At 40.6% G+C, this 21,164-nt stretch overlaps 1 protein-coding gene across 1 annotated transcript in view; it reads right to left on the bottom strand.

Annotated features, from left to right (window-relative positions):
* Positions 1-21,164, bottom strand: part of PCSK5 (proprotein convertase subtilisin/kexin type 5) — a 350,841-nt gene that overhangs the window by 38,498 nt on the left and 291,179 nt on the right. Inside the window, exons 23-24 of the mRNA XM_042452306.1 lie at positions 15,556-15,759; positions 12,742-12,810 (exon numbers count right to left, since the gene is read on the bottom strand). Of these exons, the coding sequence (XP_042308240.1) occupies positions 12,742-12,810; positions 15,556-15,759 (273 nt within the window). The remainder of the gene's footprint in view (positions 1-12,741; positions 12,811-15,555; positions 15,760-21,164) is intronic.

Below are 21,164 nucleotides of genomic sequence, written 5' to 3'. Positions count from 1 at the left end.
AACTGATTTCCCATTGCCTGAAAATAGCTTGCCATTGCCCGAAATTGCATGTGATCACCTCTCATGCAATAACGTGAAACCCCATGATTACGTTTGGACTGATGTCCCATTGCCCGAAATTGTGTGTGGTAGTCTATCATGCAATAATGTGAAACCCCATGATTGCGTTCAGATTGCCATTGGATTATACTTCCAATTTCCCTTGTCTGATAAATTCCATGGATATTACTGCAGGAAAGGAGAAGTGAACACTTCTTTTTAATTCCCAGTGATCCTGCTTCTGAACCTGCTGTTTTCCTGTCACTAGTAATGGTGAAGAAAGAGCTGTGGCTATATTGAGGAACCAAGGAATCTTTCACCAGAGAACCCTAAATCTCAGCAGGTGGTGGGGGTGAATGGGTGCATTGAATTAATCCAGGTTTATGAGTTCAGAAGTGGAATACATATCATTTACTAGAATTTGCTGTGACATAACATTTCCTATTCCCTAAACATTATGCCAAATGCATTAGATATTTCACTGCTTTAAGGTCAGGCAGCTGGAGATTTAAGTTGAAATGATTAAAGAGCACTGAACCCTAGGTGAGAGAAAACTCTGAAAGGCATCATTTTATCTGATCTAATCAGGGCTCTCTTGCTCCCTATGGAGCTCCCATAATTCTAACACACTGTATTCAGTATTCAATCAGGAACCTGTTTTATTATATCATCTTTCCAAGTACGTTGACAGCCCTCTTTGAGATAAACCCAGCTATCTTGCTGAAAGCAATTCTTTAGAACTGTTACTACTTTAAAGTCTGCAAACTTAACCAGTTGGTTCTCTGAGGGAGTCAAATGCAGAAGTAGGTTTTGGTGTGTTACATTTCATGTTAGAGAAAATTCACGGCATAGTCATCTGCAAGCAAACAAACAAACGGCAGGAGATGCTTTGGGCACCCATGTGTCAAGACTATTTCTTTTCATTTGAAAGGTATATTTCTAGTCAAGTTGGGAAGAGCCTTCCTAATGGTCCAGCAAAGGATACTGCGTTGGAAACAGGTCTGGATTTAATAAGTCTTGCTGTTTGGCAGAGCAATTCTCACCGTCTTGTATTTCCTTGTCTTGCATTCAAGGGTGGACAAAGTGCAGCCCATGACTATTTTTGTGACCCCAGGGATAAAAAAAAAGTAACTCCCCAGTTTTGACTCCAAAATTAACCCTAAGGGTGTACCGAGGGCATTTCCACCATGTTTGGTGACCCCTCATCCCTCCTGGTGTCAACAAACCTTTTATAACATGGAGTTTTAAATGCTTTCCAGGGAGTGTGGAGGGCTTTCCTAACCATGTCTCAGGGGGCCCATGAGCCACTTTAGGCCCAGGAGAGGTCTTCTTTTCTTTTTTCTTATGGAAAAAGGAATAAGAAGTGACTTCTACTCACTTTCTGTTGTTAAAAAGATATTTATTGGGCTGCAAATGGCCCACAACATGTTGAAAATGTCTCCATGTCCCCTACTAGGTATTTCAGGGCATTTGGGGCCAAATGGTTTTTGTTTTCTTTTTTGAGGGAGCAGGTGCCGTGGAGAGGGGTTAGCCCTCCAAGGCTTCCTAGAGTGCTATTGTGACCACCTAGTCTTCCACAGTTGCCCACCAATGATTTCATTAGACAGGAAGGGGAAAACTCTTATGCTCTAGAAAACCATCTTTTCTTGCTAATTTTATGTTAAATGGTCATATCTCTCTCTCTCTCTCTCTCTCTCTGTGTGTGTGTGTGTGTGTGTGTGTGTGTGAATGCATTTGCAGACTAACTAATGATTGGAATAGGATAACCTCTTTGCAGGATCAGAGATAAATTATCACATACAATTCAGGATCACTCCCTTTTTAATACTGAGAGAAGAACATACAACTTTCATCCAGACAGGGACTATCTTGCGAGGAGGTTTAAACTTTTAAACTAGTTATTTAAAAATTCATTCCCAACCTTCCAGCCCCTTAGACATGTGATTTAAAAACCAAACAAACTAAACTTCCCTTGGCACCAGGAGATATTTAAAGTTAGCATACCTTGACTAGTCCTAATATGGCAGGGATAGTCCAAATTAATCTGCTGTTGTTCCATTTTTTCAGCTGCTTTTAAAATGTTCCAGTTTTATTCTCCTACAGTCAGACAGGACTTGGCCACCTTGTCAAAAGGGAAACCTTTACCTTTTCTTTTTACTTTATGCTTCTCTTCCTACCTACCCCTTTATTTTCAGTTTACTCCAGTTGTTGCAAGCTGCGTTTAAAGCACAAAAAGAGTTTGAACTCACCCAATGGGGGAGAAGAGAGGCATGGGTGAAGTTTTGCCCTCCCCAGTAGACTCAGGCAAAACAAACTGCTCCAGCCTGTCCTATCTTGTATACTCTTTCTTATTAATATTTCTTGCCATCTTGATCACACTCTGATGTTCCTTGCCACATATACTGCAGTTTTCATTTGTAAAATGATGGAGGGTATGATACAATACCAATTGCTGCAAACTGATTTCAAAGTGCAAAAGCATTTAGAATCCCATTAACCTATCAGGGGGGAAGGAGAGGATGGGGGCAGAGTATTGCTCTATCCAGGAGGCTCAAGCAAAAACAAGCTCTTCTAGCATGTGTGTTGTTCTTCATTAATAAATTTTCCAACTTTCAACATCACACTCTGAAGTTGTTTGGTCACACATATCCCAGTTTTTCACTTGAAATGTTGGAGGGTATGAGTTAGTCCTTGTGTCACCTAGGCCTAACATATTCACAGCCACATAAAACACTTTTTACTCTCTGCAAAAAGATGAATTTTCAGTTTCTAAGATATGGGAGCCAGGTTACAATCCTATGCACACATCCTGAGCTTGGACAAATGACCTTTTTAAAAAATATATTTTCTACAAATATTTCACTTTTGCCTCTCCCTGCCTCAAGCCAGCATGATTTGAAATGTCATAACAGATCATAACAGGAAACAAGAAAGAAAGAAAGAAAGAAAGAAGACTATTAGAGTAAGCTTCCTTGATTTGGTGCCCTTTAGACATGCTGGACTACAATTCCAAACAACCCCAGACAATATTTCCAGTCACCATGCCACATCCATTCTTTCTTATTTTCATTTCCTTATATGACCCCTTGGGAGGTCAGCGAGGGTGGGTTCTTGGAGTTCTACTTTTTAAATTGGTAGGGTTTGGAAGTCAGTAAAACTACCTGGTTTTTTTTGGAAATCAAACAGTTGATTATGAATATTTCTCCTCCTTCTAGGGAGTTTTCACATGTAAAGTTTAATTGTGCCTTTGAGACTACCTCATGATACAGTGTGCTGATGTAGAATAGAATTCAGGTAAGAAATTGAATCTCCATTGTAGCTAATGCTGGCTTTGCATTCTTGTGACATACCAGTTAGGAAATGAGTGGAAATACATGTAATTTTCTTTCCAGGTGTTGCAGCTATTCAACCCCAGGGACAATTGTGTGGTTTGGAGTTTTATTTTGTGGTTTCATTTTTTTTCAGGAATTAAAACATTTTTCCCCAGTGAAAAATGGAACTGCCATTGTTCCTGTCATCAGCTCATAAACGTGATAGCAGTGTTCTTTAGATGGACCACAAGGTGTTTTTTAAAAAAAATATTCTAAAGACATTTCTTTTCATTCAATTTCTTTTCCATCACTTTCTCTTTCCTTCTCAAAATACTTTCCAAGTTATTATATCTCACTTGCAAATATTTCTACACTAAATAAAATTTAACATGAAATATTATTTTATAGAAATGATTATGCTTACATTAGCAGCTTCAGAAGATAGACAATCAGATAAACATATTGACTGGGATCCTGTTTAGTGGCATATGCCAATATAATGCTATTTCATGTCTTTTCTTGGTGAGGAATTCCTTCATGCAATAACCCCATTTCCTCATAATGATATAATAATATAATAAAATAATAATAATAAAATTTATTTATATCCTGCCTCTCTACAAAAGCAATCGGGGCAGCCTCAAACTCAGCACAGCCATGTACTGGTAAGTGGAGACTGAGGGGTGGCTGAGAAACATCTGGTTATGTTCATATAGCCAAATGCAAGAGGATGAAGGCATCCTCCTTGACCTAATATAACAAAACTATAGGAGCATCTATGAAGTTGTTTATAAAAGATCTTCATCAGTAATGAAGGAATATTTTCCAATTATCATTCAAGATATTTTCCAAATTCCAAGAAGCTCTCCCAGACTAAACTAACCACATTTGCTTTTCATTAATGTCCATTGTTACTGATGAAGATCTTTTCAAAACCATTTTATAGTCCAGAGGTAATTATATGAAGCCTGGTTTACTTTTCTTCTTACTACTACAGCATTTTGGCTAAGTTTGTTAGCATAATGATAGCTTGTCACTGAAGCCTGTTCTACTTTTCATCATAAATTACATTTACAGCCTTTCATGCAAGCTCTTACAGCTTCTTATACCAAATATTAAAGGACACGTGTCTTGAAGATTTGTTAAAAATTATTACAGCAGCCTTTCAACATTTACAGCCCTTCAAGCAGACTCTTATGGATACTTAGTCCTATTAATGAAGGAATTATATTTTATGATATTACAGACTTTAATTTATATATTTATTTCATGTTTTTTTTTTTTTGCTGTCTGTGTATTAGTCTATATATTACATTCAGGTTTACCATATAATTGTCTGATATATGCTATATTTGCTTCAGTTACAAGGTTTATTTATTGATTTTAGTTGTTACAAATGCTCTCATTTTGTGTATTATATTTATATTCAGTTCTTTATTGGGTATGACTATTTTCTATTCTCCTTAACTTTCTGGGGTCCTCCAAAGAACCTTGAGGATGATATTATCATAGTCACTATGATGGCCATAACATAATGCACATGGCTATAGGGCTTTAGACATATATAGGCATACTGCTATAGTCAAATGCTTGGCACCCCCACTTTCTATCAGCCAATAAATAGTTGTGTTGGAGGTAGGCAGCAAGAGACCTTAAGCATCATTTCTTGATGCAGGATTGCAGCCATAGGCAAGTTGGGCAAAACTGGATATGCTGTATCTCCTCTAAAGGCAGTGATAGATCAAAGTAAGGGTATTGAGAAGATCAGCTGGATAATTTCAAAATAACTTATAAGGATCTCTGTTATAAATTACTCAATGAGGTCTTTGCAGTGGAACAATCACAAGGTGATCCAAAGAGAGGGTGCAAAAAAGGAACTATGTGGTGTACATTTTTTCACACTTGTTTCAAACACAGGTATACTATTTGGTGTTGAACCCACTGCATCCTTCCTGAAACTCCACATTATCAACTGAAGGTGAAAATGGAAACCTTCATGCATTCAGCTATGTGGAAAAACCCCATGCAGAGGTGTGCTCTGTTTAAAAACCTAAAAAGAAAAAGACTCCACCACACTTTGAGGGCAGCATATTCCACTGTGGAACATCTATTACTGTTACGAAGTTGTCTGAGGAAGAGCAGAAGAAGATGACATATGGGCAATCTTTTAACACATGAGTACAAACATACAGACAGAACTATTTTTCCTCAGAGAAGTACATATGCAAAGTATAAAGGTTTTATATGCAACATTTCTGCTCATAGTAACTTAGAATTTAATTCATCTTCTACATTCTAGTGCTTCAGGGTGACAATTTCTATTATTCCAATGGTTTTTTTTTTTTTTTTGGCAGTCTTAGCAGGTGGCCATCCATCTCCATCCCCACTCACAACTTTTGATATTTCTGGACTATTTTACAAAAGAAGATGAGCATCTGGCACTGCACCTGCCCAAGTGATGTGCTGGAAAAATCAACTGGAAAAGTTTATCACCTCTAAGTGTTTGATTTTTTTTCTTCTTTAGTGAAGACGAACCCCCAGTGAACAAAAATATTTCTTAGTCTATCCCCTGTAACAACAATCCTCTGAACCCTGAGGTGAAACATTCAGGATTCAATGCTTCTTAGGTAACTATAAAACCTATTTTATTATTGTTAGGCAAACTTTGCATATGGTTGCCAAGATTTTTTTTAAATTAGTGATGCATTCTTCTGTCTCTCTTATGCCAAAAGTGTCAATTCAACCAAGATGGCATAAGATGATACAGTTATTCCAGAATAATGGCTTTTACAATCTCGACATGACCTTCTACTTCTCCTTCTTTTCTACCACCACTGTACAGAGCTTGCTGAGAGTGATCCTCATATATCACATATACTCGTATAACCATATATACTCGACTATAAGTTGACACCAATTGGTAAGAGGCTTCAGAGTCAATCCATCACCCTTTCCAGTTTCTCCCCAGCTGGGCTGTCCCTGCAGAGGCAGTTCAGTTGGGAAGAGGCTTTGAGGGTGTTGGATTGGGCTTCCCAACCTCTTCTCAGCTGAGCTGTCTGCAGAGGCAGCCCAGCTGGGAAGAGACTTGGGAGGACTTACTGTACTGGCCCATGTGTAAGCCGAGCTGTTTTTTGGGTCAATTTTTGACCTAAATTTCTTGACTTATAGATGAGTATATATAGTAATCTATGCGAAGTACCTTTTCCTGTGATTGCCTTTTCCACATTTTTCTCTGTGGCTCCCTCTTACCCACCTAATACTGTAATTCTAAAACCAAAGTGCCAGTGATGGATCACTGAGGATTTTATTGTTTATCTTCTCTGAGTTGTCTGAGTGTTCCACCTACACCTGAATGTGTGGTGTGCATTTATTTGATTATTATAAAGAAAATACTGACACCACGACTTTGACAAACACATTTCCTGTAACAGTACTTACAGAAAAAAAGCAATCAAAAGCATGTAATATCAGATGCAATATTATATTTAACAGATCTTGAGGTTTTAAAAATGTATTGCTAGGAGGGTGAACATCCAACTGGTTTGAATCCAGCTCCTTCCTCCCACTTGCCCTCCAACTACAGAAACTCCCTGAGTGGAATTCTCCTTAAGGTGCACTGGCTGGCCAAAAATCTCATCAACTGATAATGCAAGTGAAGGAATAGATCTTATGCAATTCCTAGCAATTATGCTTTTCTTCAGAGTTGCAAAATGTTAAAATGCCCTCACCAGAAGTTCAAACTACTACGACAGTTCAATGTATGACTGCTATAGTACTACTGTACTATTTACTACTGCTCTACTGATGCAGCCATCGTTGGGTGGTGGTAGAGCTAAATGGTTTATAAGCTCTTTCTGCCCCCTCTTTGGGCAACATTCCACTTGAAGATAAAGGAGGAGAGCACATAGCAAATTGGGTGGTGGTTTTTCTTGCTACTTCATGGTTTGAGTAGAGAGAGGGCTGGATCAGGTAACTGGCCAGCAGACTGCCATAACAGACAGGCAATCCATCTGTGGAAATTTAGGCCAGGGGGTGTTGGGAGGAACAGATTTTCTGTGGGAAGCTTCCTAACACCTTACTTTGTTCCCAGCATCTGGCTTGTTAGGCCCAGTTCATCCCCACTATAGCTAAGTGAGCCTGGCTTGCTACCTGGCTCTTTCTAGCCTGCTAGACCCATTAAGTATGAGCCCCAATGAGGACTGAGAGATCCAGTAGGCCTTGCTCAGCTATTTGTAGGACAGGTAAGCCATGCTAGATCCCTTCCTAGATCTGACAGGCCCCCTAGGTACATTATAGACCAGGTAGGCTCTGCTAGGCCCTTGGTTAGTCCAGATAAGTTACATTAGGACCATTGCAAATCTTTATCCGAATGAAGGGTTTAGGAAAGGCTTTTTTTTTTGCCTCTGGTGATCCTTCCAATCTAAGATTCATGTTCAGTAATTGGATTGGAATGTGTTATTAGTGATACATTCATGCTTTACAAGTTATGTATGGTCAGGGGATCTAGGTCAGATCCTTGATTTTGTCATGCTAAATTTTCATCTCTTATCAAACACCAGTTTTGGACTGTTACCTTCAAGGACTTACAGTGCTTGGGTCAACAAATTTGGGACCCATTCATTTTGGATTGGTGCTGCTTCTACGGCTTTTGCCAGGGGCCTGGATGTGGGATCAATGCAGTGCATTGGTTGGTGGAGATCAGATATAGGAGACATATCTGACTTCTCATGTGTTGAGTTATATTGTGTTTATTAATGCTGTTGCCTTTTCTGGATTCTATTGTCTGGATTCTGTTGTCTCTTCCGGATTCTGGAGAGGCAGTCAGTATGAGAGCTTTACCCTGTGACTTTGGGGTGTGGTAACTTTGCTTTTCAGTAGATGGCCAGATGGGAAACAACCAAGTAACACCCAGAGGAAGGCTGAGGAGGATGTCAAGGGGTGCATTCACACTCATTTTTTTTTGTCCTGAGGAGATGCGGATCACCATGCTTATGAATATCGGATTTGGTGTTCTCATTTTGTTTTGGGTTTGCAAATCTCTTTGAGTCATTGCAATGCCTCATTATTACAGAGCGATCTGAAGGGGAAAATGGTATCAAATATCTCTGGTTAAGTAGTTTTTTTGCCATCCCCCCCCCCCAGAGCATCAAGTGCATTTGGGATATGCGTTAACAAAAAGGATTCAACCCAGATTCATCCTCAATTATTTTCATAGTGTAAATGGGGCCAAGGAGTGAGGCCTGCCTTAGCTGATCCCATATCAGGTTGCTCCCCCTCCTGCTCCTTTCCAAGTTCATTGCATTTTACATAGGTTCTAGGTTAAATAAAGTGCCTCTTAATTCAACCCAGTTATTTGTGTCTGGTCTCATTATTCCATCGTTGGTCAGCTAATAATTTATCTACCACAGGAGCAGGTGGAAAAAATACATAACATAGTGTACACATTATTTTAAACTAGACCACTTGGACACCAGGATGTGTCCTGCTTGTCAGAGACCCTTCCCTGTTTCCAGGCTTTCTTTCAGGAGTTGGCAAGCCACTTTGGAGATATCTTCATTTATTTCCATTTGGACAACTTGCTGTTAATGCTGATTTTTTAAAAGTGAACTGTATATTCACTCCAATGAAGATTTCTCTGGGTCAACTTGTTCTCATTTAATATCAAGGCCATAGAACTTTCCAACATACTCCCTACAGACTTTCTGGGCACAAAAACAATAAAACTATCAGAATTAATTTAATTCTGCCTGCCTGTCTTTGAATATTTAGCTATATAACACAGAAAACTACTGAGAGTATAATAAAGGATGAAAGGACAACTAAAAGTTGGGGTTACCATTCATCTGAATCTTCAACCTTACTCTACCCATCTAAATTAGCTGACGACAAGCAATGTCTACAGAAGATAGATCAAGCACAGGGGGCAAATTTCTTCCTCATGAACATTTTATGCCTTTAATAAACTTTTCAGATGGTGAATGTCAAAGATATAATTTGACCTTTACAAAACAACATAGTATAATCTCCTGTGGATTTTTCAAAGTTATGGGGAGAGGAGCAAGCATTAATAAAGTGAAAAACTTGATATGATATGAAATATTTGTGATCAGATAGTTTTTATTTTAACTGAAAGATTCTGCCATGGTAGAGTGGATTTGGACCAGGTTCATGGTGCATGTCTGAATGTTTTCTTTCCACACCATGTCTAGCTGGCCTAAACCCAAAAGATAAACTGGCTCACATTCCTGTACTCATTTTCATTCACATCCAAAATTTAGCTGGCTCAGAAAAAAAGGAAGCACTGGCAATAAATGGTTTCTTTCACTGCAGCCAGTGGACATATAGTTCCTTCTCCTGGTTTTGTATGAAGATGAAACACTGGCACTCTCTAGCACTGTTGCCAATCATCCTCGAAAGAAATCCCCTGATTTGGCTTCCAGGAATTCCTCCACAATTTCCAGGAATTCCTCCACAATTTCCAGGAGGGGGTGGGATGTCCAGGTCTGGGGGTGGGACTTCCAGGTCAGGGGGTGGGACTTTTGGGCCAGGGAGTCACAAGGCACTATGGGAAGGCTAAAGGGGGTGAGACTTCCAGGGTGGGAGGTTGGTTGGGCATTTCTTTTGGGTGGGAAGGTATTTTCGGGCCGTTTTTGGGAAGGTTAAATTCCCAGAAATTTGGCAACCCGGAAATTTCATGGAAAGGTTTAAAATTTCCCAGTTTCTGGGAAATTTCCCAGGAATTAGCAACACTGCTCTTTAGCTACTCCAGTGGAAAAAGTTTGGATCAGAGTGTTGTTGATAGGACACTTTGCTGTGATGTGCAGATAAGGAAAGCCCACTTCACATTCTTGAGTTTCTGGAATCAAAACAACTCTTAGCAATATTCTATAAGTAAAAAATGTCACTAGGGGCATGGAAAAATGCCATCTGCACTGAGTGGCACCCCCAAAAGAAGGCCCTCCTCCCATTGGGGGGATGAGATGGGACAAGCATATTCCTCCAAGCTTCGCTTGCATGGAAGGTCTCTCTTGAGGAGGAGGCTGCAAGTGCACCCCTCCAGGGTTCACTGGGTGGCAGCCTCCTGCTGAGGAGGAAGTGGCTACCTTGGCAAAGCCTGGAAGGGCAAGTGCACCCTTGCATGCCATGGCAGTTCCATCCTCAGGATGAGGCTGCTGTTGCTGCGGAGAAGGAGAAGGGCAAACACATCCTTTTGTCCCCCCCTTAGTCCTCTCCAGCAGCCACCCTGCATCGGGTGACACTTGGGGTAGGGACACCACAGCTGTGAGTGTTCCTTCTTGGGAGAGTTCATTCCTTACCAATCAGCACATTATGCCTCATGGAGTTCAGTGGAAGATAAAGTCATACTAGTAAATTGATGCTCTGTACCAACCAAAGAATCAGGACGCAATGAGTTACTTGTCATGAGTCACCTGGTGGTGGTGGTGGTGGTGGGGGAATGAGAGTTTACTGAAGTCATATTTCATGTCCTAAGATTTTTTTAAATGACAACTAACAATGGGTAATAACAAGGAATTATTTTTATAGGCTATGACAAGTAATGGGAACAAGCTTCTTTTTGAAAAAGAACTTGACATATTGTTAGTGTTCAGTGTTCAGATTTGCAAAAGAGAAATAATAATACCAGGGCTAAGCTGGTGTCACATTGATTAATAATGTGTCGGAACAGTCCCTCATCCTAAACTCACAGCATATGAATCTGTGATACCCTGTAGCTATAGAAAGAGCAGGGGGTTACAGCATTTCCTTTCATGTAAGGTCTGTGTTTATTTGGACAAGGCCACATGCAATTCCTATTCTTTACGTTCCAGTTGACAACCAGCAGCTTTTCTCTCAGTGTAGTTTCAGTTCTTTTTACTCTGGAGGGACGCCGCATGGTTTGGCGGCTGCGGCGTCCCTCTGGAGGGAAATAGGCCATCGGCAGGCCACCCTTTTGGGATGGTCTGTCCTGGGCCTAAGACATTTTTCTAGATTTGTAATTGCATATTTAATGTATCTTTTTCAGATTGCAAATCCAAATTCTCTTGTTTAGTGTTACAATTTTTCAGGAAAGTCTAGCTTTTAAGGGAAGGTACAGTAGAGGCCTGTTTTATGGACCTCCTTGCACCAATTGCACAGAAAGCAGTGGAGCAATTGGAATAAATGGGTGAGGTGCGAAGAAAGAAACGGTTTTGGGTTTATGCAAAATCTTTTGTTAGAAGTGAAATAACTAGACAACAGTGGAAATCTAAATATTCTTCCAGTGACCACATCAATAATTAAGTGTGCTACTACAATCAAAATTCCTTTAGATTTCAGAGGAATTGTGGAATGGTTGTGGCTCATATAGAGAGACAATTGTTCATCAGGACTAATATGAACTAACTTTAGTGACTAAGAAGACACTAAGTGCATTCTTGATAGCTGCTCCTACATCCTGGAACTTCCTTCCTAGAGAGGCTACATTGATGCTCTCCTTGGTGTACTGCTATTTGGCAGGCTTTGGGGAAATGACTGTTGAGTGGAAAGTGGCCACTCAAAATGTGCTACACTAATTATTTGTTGTTTTCTTTTTAATGGTTATGCTTTTAACTGCTTTTAATTCTATTATTAATTTAATTATAGTTTTAACTTTTGCATGATGGAATTATTTTTACCCATTATCTGTTTTAATTGTTTCCAGTTGCCTGGACCCATCCACTGGGGAAAAGCTGGGTTGTTGTTATTATTATCCCAGAAATGTCCATTCTATGCATGGGTATTTATTGCAACTATTCCATCTCCATCTCTTTTCCTTATAGATTTCCTTTGGAAAGAAAAAAGATGGAATAAACAAAGGGAAGAGGGCTTGAAACTGATAACTACAACGTCCAGACCATCCATAAATGTTAGAGAAGGAATTGTTCCAAGACAGTGATAAAGCTGTAGTCTCAAAGCACCTTTGTGTGCTACTATCAGGTGAAAACTGAAAGATTGTTAGATATATCATTGCCATCACACCATTCCCATTATTATTTGTCAGTCACCTTTTTCTAACAAAGATTTGAGGCATCTAAGAATTAAAATGTACAGAACTGAACACGCCTCCAACATTATTATAATATAAAATAATATAAAACTATACACTACCTCAGAATACCACATCTAAGCACATTAAAACTGGCAGCCACATCTGATTCCTGCATATAAAAGTATTACTGATAGACAGACATTATACTGTCCTGATAGAGACACCATCTCTACAAGATCAGAGTAGTCAGTTTGGTAAAATAAAGGTAAGACAAGAGAGGTTAGCTTTAGCAAACCACACTGCTGACTTCCTGGGGTCTCCAGGGCAGAAGGTGACAGAGAGTATGCACTTTGAACTGGAAGAGGAAATGTTTAAAAACCTTACCCGAACTGCAGGATAGGCAGCCATCTGCACAAGGAACACAGTCTTCTGAGCCAAGGCTCTTTACTTCACCTGCACATTGGACAGTCCAAATCTTAATTTAATTCTTCCCAAAGATATATATGGATTTCACTTTTTATCTGGAATGCTAAAGAATGCTCAAGCATAATTTCTCTGCACTTGATGCAAATTTGCAGCATGTGAAGGACGACAGGGTTCCCACTCCTGCTCCAGAAAAGAGACACTCTCTCTCCACACAGTTGTCCACCTGAAGAGAGCTGCCCTCATAATAAAGTCAGGAGGCCCTCACTACTGGTGGGGGTCTGTTTCATTCTGTCATTTGGATTAGCTCCAGCAAGTTTCACAACATCTGTAAATAGGTTCATGTTAATACCTTCAGGTAGGGTTGCCAGATGTCCCTTATTTGAAGGACAGAAAGCTTGTCCTTATGTGGCTAGCAGGTGTCCCTCATTATAAGGGATGCCCCCTTATTTGAGGGTTGGAGCACTTTTCATTTTATACAGATGGGTTGAGATGCCAAAAAATTCTGTATTTAGGGCTGTGGGCTCTTCATATGAACCAAAATATGTGCAGATGACTACAATATGTTAATTTCTCAGAGAAGTACACGGCTAAGTATTTGGTACTTAAGCAAAACAAAATTTGTTAATAGCTACTTCCTGATAGTCATCCCTACATGTCATGAATGTTGACAATCCCTTATTACTGTTTGGAAAATCTGGTAACACTCCTTCAAGCATAACCCATAATTTATTTCATTTCATTTCATACCGTGGGGGGTAGGGGTATGGCAATAGGCATACAATCCAATCACAGCTGATAGAAATTCTCATATCCTAGTAAGGAGCATCCATTTTCCCTTCCATGTTTTGAGCTCTGGCTTTGGAGCTAGTTTAGCTGTTCTGAGAAAATAAGGCTTCTCCATATTAACGCAATCATTCTGTCTCTGCTGCCAACATTTTATTGTCTGCCTGAAACTGTGTGCAACCTAGATGTGGCAGGGTGCCTGACCAAGATTTATTTTATTCACTAAGCAAGTTTCAGATTCTGGGTGGGAGAAAGGATTAATTTCACAGCAAAAGGCTTGTATACAGACCTGTAATAAAAATGTCTGTTCAGGTCTTCTGCTGCACATGATGACATGCTTTTAAAGGATACCAAGAGAGTAAATCTGCCTTGGCCCAATTCTGTTCTATTGCATGAACTGAAACTGTTTATTTGTATTTTCAGCTCCAAGCATCAGTAACTGACACTGCCACATTTTAGGGATGTAAGCAAGCCACTGAACTAATGGTTTGTTTTATTTCATTTTGCTTTCCTCTGGAGGTTAAAAAGCCTGCCTACATTCTCAAGGTTTGGGGGTCATGACTTCCTGTCAGCAGTCCTGTATGTTCATAGAAATGCTGAACAGCAATGGAAAGAGAATATAAATATTGGTGTGTTTGTATTGCCTTAAATGAGCCTTCACATTTAAAATGAAATTCATTTTAACTGCAGCAGCAATATCACGAGTAATTGAGCTCAATACCCACTAACCTGAGAGTAAGCCCACAGAACTCAGTTGGGCTTACGTCTATGTTGACACATACAGAATTACACTGTTAATGTTTCCTCGATAATGCCAGCGATTTGTCAAGGCCATAAAGTTGAGACCTTGAAGGTATTACTTTTTTTAACCCATTGTTTTGGCTTGTTTTTAAATAAATAGATTGACAGTTGAGATTTGAGATTTGAGAAACTGGATTGTGTGTGGGGGGGAGAATTTCATGCTGCTTAGTTACATGTTTAGCAGAGACATTTTACACAGAACAAAGCATAACTATTTCTTTGCATATAAGCTTTAGAGTATTTAAACGTAGCTTTTTCTCTTCACTGGTTTCTGTTAGAACTGAAGGGAAGTAATTTTCACATGTTGAGGCAATGTTCTCCCAGCTAATGCTCTCCAAGTGTTTCAAAATCCAAATCCCATCATTTCTGACAGTGAAAATGGTGGCTCAAGCTGATGTGTCATCCATCACCTCTTGAGGGCATCCCTTTTGGGAAAGGCTGCACTAAGGAGATTAATATATGTGGCTTTTAAATTGTGATTAGACCTGGAAAAAAGTGGCTTTGGCTATACTTATCACCTGCTGCTGCCTTGGACCTATACCTGGTATGTCCCCAACCCATTGCTGCTGCATTCCTTTTTATTGGTGGGGAAAATCTGTTAATGACTTCCCAATCACACTAGTCCCCAGGTGCTCATGTTGTAAGCCTGTGGGCAAGGAACTGTCAAATTAACAATCTGTAAACCATTTTGACAGTCTTTGTGGTTGAAGAGCAGCATATAAATACTCTAAATAAATAAATGTTGTAATGTCCTAAGGCTTTTCTTCTCCACCCAGTGATCCATCTCCTTCCTGCTTGGCCAGTTTTATGGATACATACATTTTAAGAGAAAAGCTTTGGCATTCAGTTGGTGTGCTGCACACAGCCTACACCTGGAATAGGGCTCCCCTTGTGCTCTTTCCCCATGCTCAACTTGATTAAAATCCAAAGCAGACAGGCTAAATAAAGTGGCTTCTCGACACTTCAGGGGCATAGTGTTTATACAATGCATGCCCTCAAAGTGGCCAGAAGCCATTCTGAGGCTGGGTAATGAGGCCTGAAGCCACTGGAAAAAAGAGTGGTGAAAAGCTATGGTGGTCTGTTTGGGACCACGGGAGCAGCTGACTTTGGGACTCCTTTTCTCCATCTGCTTGACACCTTAGTGAGCAATTTGTTATAGGTGTCTTCAAGTTCTGTTTTAAGGTTTACCTTTTCTACATTCAATCTTCTGGCAGGTGTTATCAGTCAGGTAGTATCCTTCAAAGCATCTCTCGCACTCAGTCTGATCAAGGCACACTTCACAGTGGTCAAAGCAAGGCATACATGTATTGTTCATCTCTGAAGGATAGTGTCCCACAGGGCAGCTCTCTCTACACTCTCCCTGGTACAGAAAGAACATATTATCTTGCTCATCTGTAAAAGAAAAGACAAGAGAAGAGAAGAGAAATCATCTTTAAGGCCTGAGACCTACATTGTCCTATACCTGATGATGTATTTATCTAAGCATTTTGTGACACTGAGAGGCTTCTTAAAACTTTTTCCACTTTCTGGTAAGAAATCTAAAGCCCACACAATAAGCTCTATAAAATTCAGCAACAACTACTTCTGAGTACAAATGCACAAGACTGTGCTGTACATATGATTTATTTATAATAACGTTTATTTATAATGCCTTTTCACCAAATAGTAGAACACTAGATACATACAGTTGCCCCTCCTTTCTCGCATACTTGAGATCTGCGCTCTTGATTATTCATGAAGGGGTGACCTCCATTATTCTCAATGGGAAGCGCCCCTGTGGTGCACACTGCACATGCACTTGTGGGCACTTGTCCCATTCAAGCCTATGGGACTTGAATATCTGCGAGTCTCTGTTTTTGCACATGTGTGCGTGTGTGTGTGTGTGGGGGGTCCCGAATGCACCCCCATGAAAATGGAGGGCTGACTGTATAATCAAATGCAAAACAATAAAACAAATTAAAAATAAAATCCCCACTGCCGCACCAGTTGCTACTTGTCTTGACCGCCTTAGGCATATTCAGCAGGTTAACCTGGTGAATTAAAGAGAAGTCTCCAACCCTTTGTGAAAATGGGTAAGATCCTCCTACAGCCAGAGAGACAAAGGAAAACCATTCCACAAACATGGAGCTGGACCCTGAAATGCTTGCAGCCTTGACAGAACCTTATACATTAGTGGAACTGCCAAGAATTCTTTACCTGTAGTTCTTAGATTCTTAGATGGTACAGTCGGCCCTCCTTATACACCGATTTTTTATCCATGGATTCAAGCAGCCAGGGCTTGAGAATACTAAAATACTAAAAAAACTATAAATTCCAGGTAACAAACCTTGATTTTGCCATTTTATATAAGGGACACCATTTTGCATTTTACACCAAATGCATCTGAGGAAGTAGACTGTAGTCTACAAAAGCTCATGCTGCCAATTTCTTTCTTTCATTTAGTCTTAAAGGTTCTACAAGATAGCTGTATGGACTAATTCTATAGACTAACATGGCTATATCTTTCAATTCTACCATTTTGCTATGCCATTGTATTTAATGGAACTTGAGCATCCATAAATTTTGTTATCCATGGGAGGTCCTGAAACCAAACCCTAGTGGATAACAAGGGCCCACTGTACATATCATGCTAGCTGAGCTGCCAGGTACTGGGAGAGGTTATAGTGCTTAAATACCAGGACCAAAAGCTTGTAATGAGCCCTGGCTCACATTGGTAGCCAGTGGAGGGAATCTGAGAGGAGCTGAGACATGCAAGTATTTAGGGAGATTTAAAAGAGTACAAAGGACACTACTCTGGATTAAAACCAGGGGGGAAAGAAAGCTTACCTGCCAGTAAGCTATTACAAGCATGAGATAACCTGGGCAATTTTGATAGTCAAAACCTACAGATCCTGGAGATGTTTAAAAGATGGAAGTTATATGCCTTTGCAGTTGCCTGATAAAGGGGGGTAGGGACAAACAAACCTCCAGCAGGACTCTAAGGTTACTGAGCTGAGACGAGGGCCAATGCATCACCCTGTAAGTAGAAGGCATGAAAGTGGAGCTACTTGTTGAAACACCAATATCTTTGTTTTATCCATGTTCAACTTAGGATGCTGAATGGTCAATCACATAGAAACACTCAGCATGCATTCCATCATGGGCTTCCACACAGCAACATCAATTAAATCAAAGCTCTGAAAAATCTGAGCGACATCTGTGTAAATGTGATATTGAAAACCCACTTCTGTAATAAGAGATCCAAGGGGAAGCATATAAAATGATAAAAGGTGAGGACCCAATACTGATCCTTGAGGTACTCCTTCAGTTACAGGGAAAGTTGTTGACAATGATCCCTGAAAAGAAACAGCAAATGAATGGTCCAACAAAAAAGATTTAAATCAGGACGGAACATTTTCTGCTATTCCCAATTATATGTCCAACCATAACAGAAGGATCTAATGGTCCAAACTATCCAAGACTGCACAGAGATCCAGTAGGATCAACACAATGTTTGATGCTAAGCCTTTGCCACTAGTTTAGTGGCATGTTTAGTACATGAGTCAGAAACCCTGACTGAAATGGATCAATAGGAAAATCATGTGTGATCAAATAAGGCTTCAGCTGGAAAAAGGACACTCTCTCCAAAATGTTAGAGAGAAACTGGAGGACTGACTCAGGGCAATAATTAACACAAGTGAGGGATCCAAGGATGGTTTCTTTAACAAAAGGTGCATGACAGCATGCTTAAAACAGCCTGGAAAAATACTTTTTGTGAAAGAACAGATCATCAAGTAAGTTATATAAGGCAAAGACAAAAGGACTGGATAAAGAAAAGAAGGAAAAGGGTCAGTAGAGCAAAAAGTAGGAAGAAGTACAGTATACATAATTTACTAATCTGTTATCTTGATACACTGTAATCTTCAAAAACAAATGAGGAGATGGTAAACTTTCCCCCACTTCTCTGAATTTGGTGTTTGGATTAATGACTCTCATTGAACTCACAATATACACATATCCGCTTTGAGGAAAACCCTACAGTACAAATCAATGCAGAATGTCTAGTTAGCTAGAATGCTCTCATGATGGTTCTTGCAATGTAAAGGTACACACCTATTCATTAGTTTAGGGATGGAAATGGGGTTCTTCCTGCCCCTCTTTTGGACACTATATTTTGTGCAGAAAGGGCGAGTGAACAAGGCTGACCCAACAACATTAATGTGGCTAACTATTGATCCACCATCTGCATGTTTCCTATTATACTGTTGTTGTTATAACAGTCTGGGACCCTGTCTCTAACCTCATCTCCAACTTCCATCAACTTCCACTTACCCCAAAGTTGGTATTATGTAGGTGTGTGAGTGGGGTGTCCACTTACACATTACCACAAAAGAGGACACCAAATTGCATATGTTAATTTAATGTACTGATGCAAAATTTATAGGTAGAGATGCAAAATTTATCAGAATTATAAAACATTTCAGTTGAACGGGGAACACTGTGACCAGGGGATTGTCTGTTTGCTGTTCTGTGGATGCATAAATTTAGAATCCCTGATCCTCCTCCTTATGGTTTTTTCTCTTTAAATCAGACTTATGTACTCATCAATCTTTCAAAGAAAGGACTCCTTTAAGAAGATGACTGTCCTCTGAGAACCCCCTTGCAAAAGAAGATGCATGGCCAACATATATGTGAGTGAAGGGAAGATCAGCTGGCTTGGGCTACCTGGCAAATTTTGTTTCCCTTCTTGAAGGTGAATTAACTAGAGGAATCCAGGGCTGACTCATAAAATGATAAAAGGTGTTCTGTAGAGGTCTAAATGACAAAGTAATTTGGGGAGGAGAAATAAATCACCAGCAGCAGATGGCACATCAACAGAGCTGTTGCAAACTGCAGAGAAAGAATCTATCCAAATTCTAATAAAATTTGACTACAAATACAAAAAACAAAATAATGGCCCACAGATTGGTATTGCTCAAAGAAAAGGAAAGTGATGCCCAAGATTTTATAACAAAGACTTTGGTATATGGAGTGAGAAATACCATATAAGCTGGGTTAAGAAAAAAGAAGAAGCACTAGGATTGATATTGCAAGCATACTTTGACTAATGGCATACACCAAAGATTTTTGTAAGAAAATCATCTTCTGCTTTAGAGATTATAGCAAAGCCTACTAGCAGAAAATAGCAGAGACTTGAAACAACTCTTGATAAAAGTCAAGGAAGAAAGCAGGGTAATAATCCTGAACATTATTGTAAAGGAGTAGTTGAGAGGGTTGAGCGGGCTGCGGGAGGGCAGACAGACCCTGGGGAGGCAGGAGGGGAAAGAGAGGAAGAGAACACACAGTTGTGGGCTGGAAAGGAATTAGGATCTCCGCCCAGGTGAGAGGAGAGGGACCCAAGGGAGGATATAAGGCCGGAGGGTGAGGCACCAGGGGGGAGGAGAGCATGCGGAAGATGGGGTCGCAGTGAAGGCATGGGAGTAGGGAGAGGAGGAGACGGCCTTATCCTCAGAGGGACTCTGCAGGGGCAAGGGAGTCCACCAGTAGGAGGCTGAATCTGTCAGGATTTGAAGGGTTAAAACACAGCACACAGGGAAATGCTTGATGTGTGTGTGTGTGTTTGGCCATGAGCAGTCAGCACAGTGGCAAGGCTGATCATCCACAGCTGATGCTCATTGGGCCAAGGACACTTCAATATCCAAGTGCACGTAGGCATGGATGATGAAACATGTGTCTGGATTGCACAGGAGACACATGACATGGCTACACACCTGAACTCACTGGGTTTGGGAGACCACATGGTCTGGAGTCTATATAAACCCAGAGGTTGTGAGGGTGGGTGTGAAGTAGGAGTTGGATTGGTATGTTGTGGAGTTTTAGAGATCTAGTTTTGTACTATAGCACTGTTAATAAAGAGCACTTTGGGGACTTTTGTTTCTCTGGTGGTTTATCAGAAGAAGCTACAGCATCGGTTTGCTGTGTGTCCCTGGAGGTTCCTGCATTGCTGCAGTTCCTGGAAGACATCCAGTTGCTGTCATCCCAATTGGACTCTGGGAGCCACGCTTCGGCTTCTGGAAATTTGCCAGCTCTGCTCCAAGGGTCTGATTTAACCCCAGGACTCGTTTGAGTTGCTGACAAGGGTTGTTGGACCCCAGCAGTTGCGCTGACAGAATTCGTGTCATGCCCGCCCTTATAGCCCATCCGCCGTGTCCTAGATGAGGAGGAGCAGGGAATGGAGAACCAGTGAACCCCAGGTTAGAGCATTCCCGAGGAGAACCAGGCCCAGGAGAGGAAACGTGGTGGGAAGCCAGGGTGTGCCGCCACCAAGGAGAAGTCTCACCACCCGAATGGTTCGACCCAAGGGAGCAGGACGAGTGGGCCTACTGACCCCCGCGGCCCAGAACGCTGTGAACCGCGAGGAGACCTTAAGTTGTAAATGCAGGCCGGGACTTTCCAGTGAAGTAATCTGGAGTCCAGGGGAACCTGCAGGCCAGGGTGACACAACCCAGTAAAGTTTTGTTTGTTTCAGCATCCACTTCTGGTTTCTGCGTGAGTTTGTTTGGCCCTTGTTTTGGGGTTGTTAAAAAGGGGACCGCGACATGGAGCCAACCTCAGCTGGTGTCACCCCCAGACCGGGGACCCCGCCCACAGTTATGAAAGCAAAAATAATGACCACAGATCGTTATTTTTTTTATTATTTAGAGTAGGTGAGTGAAACAAAAATAAAATTAGTTAAAGATTCTCTATACCTTGAATTAGCTGTAAATAAAAATGGATATTGCAGTCAAGAAATCAGAAAAAAAATAAGGACTTGGAAG

Source organism: Sceloporus undulatus, chromosome 2 (genome assembly GCF_019175285.1).
Source record: "Sceloporus undulatus isolate JIND9_A2432 ecotype Alabama chromosome 2, SceUnd_v1.1, whole genome shotgun sequence".
NCBI lineage: Eukaryota > Metazoa > Chordata > Lepidosauria > Squamata > Phrynosomatidae > Sceloporus > Sceloporus undulatus.
This window is presented reverse-complemented; position numbering and strand designations above follow the sequence as displayed.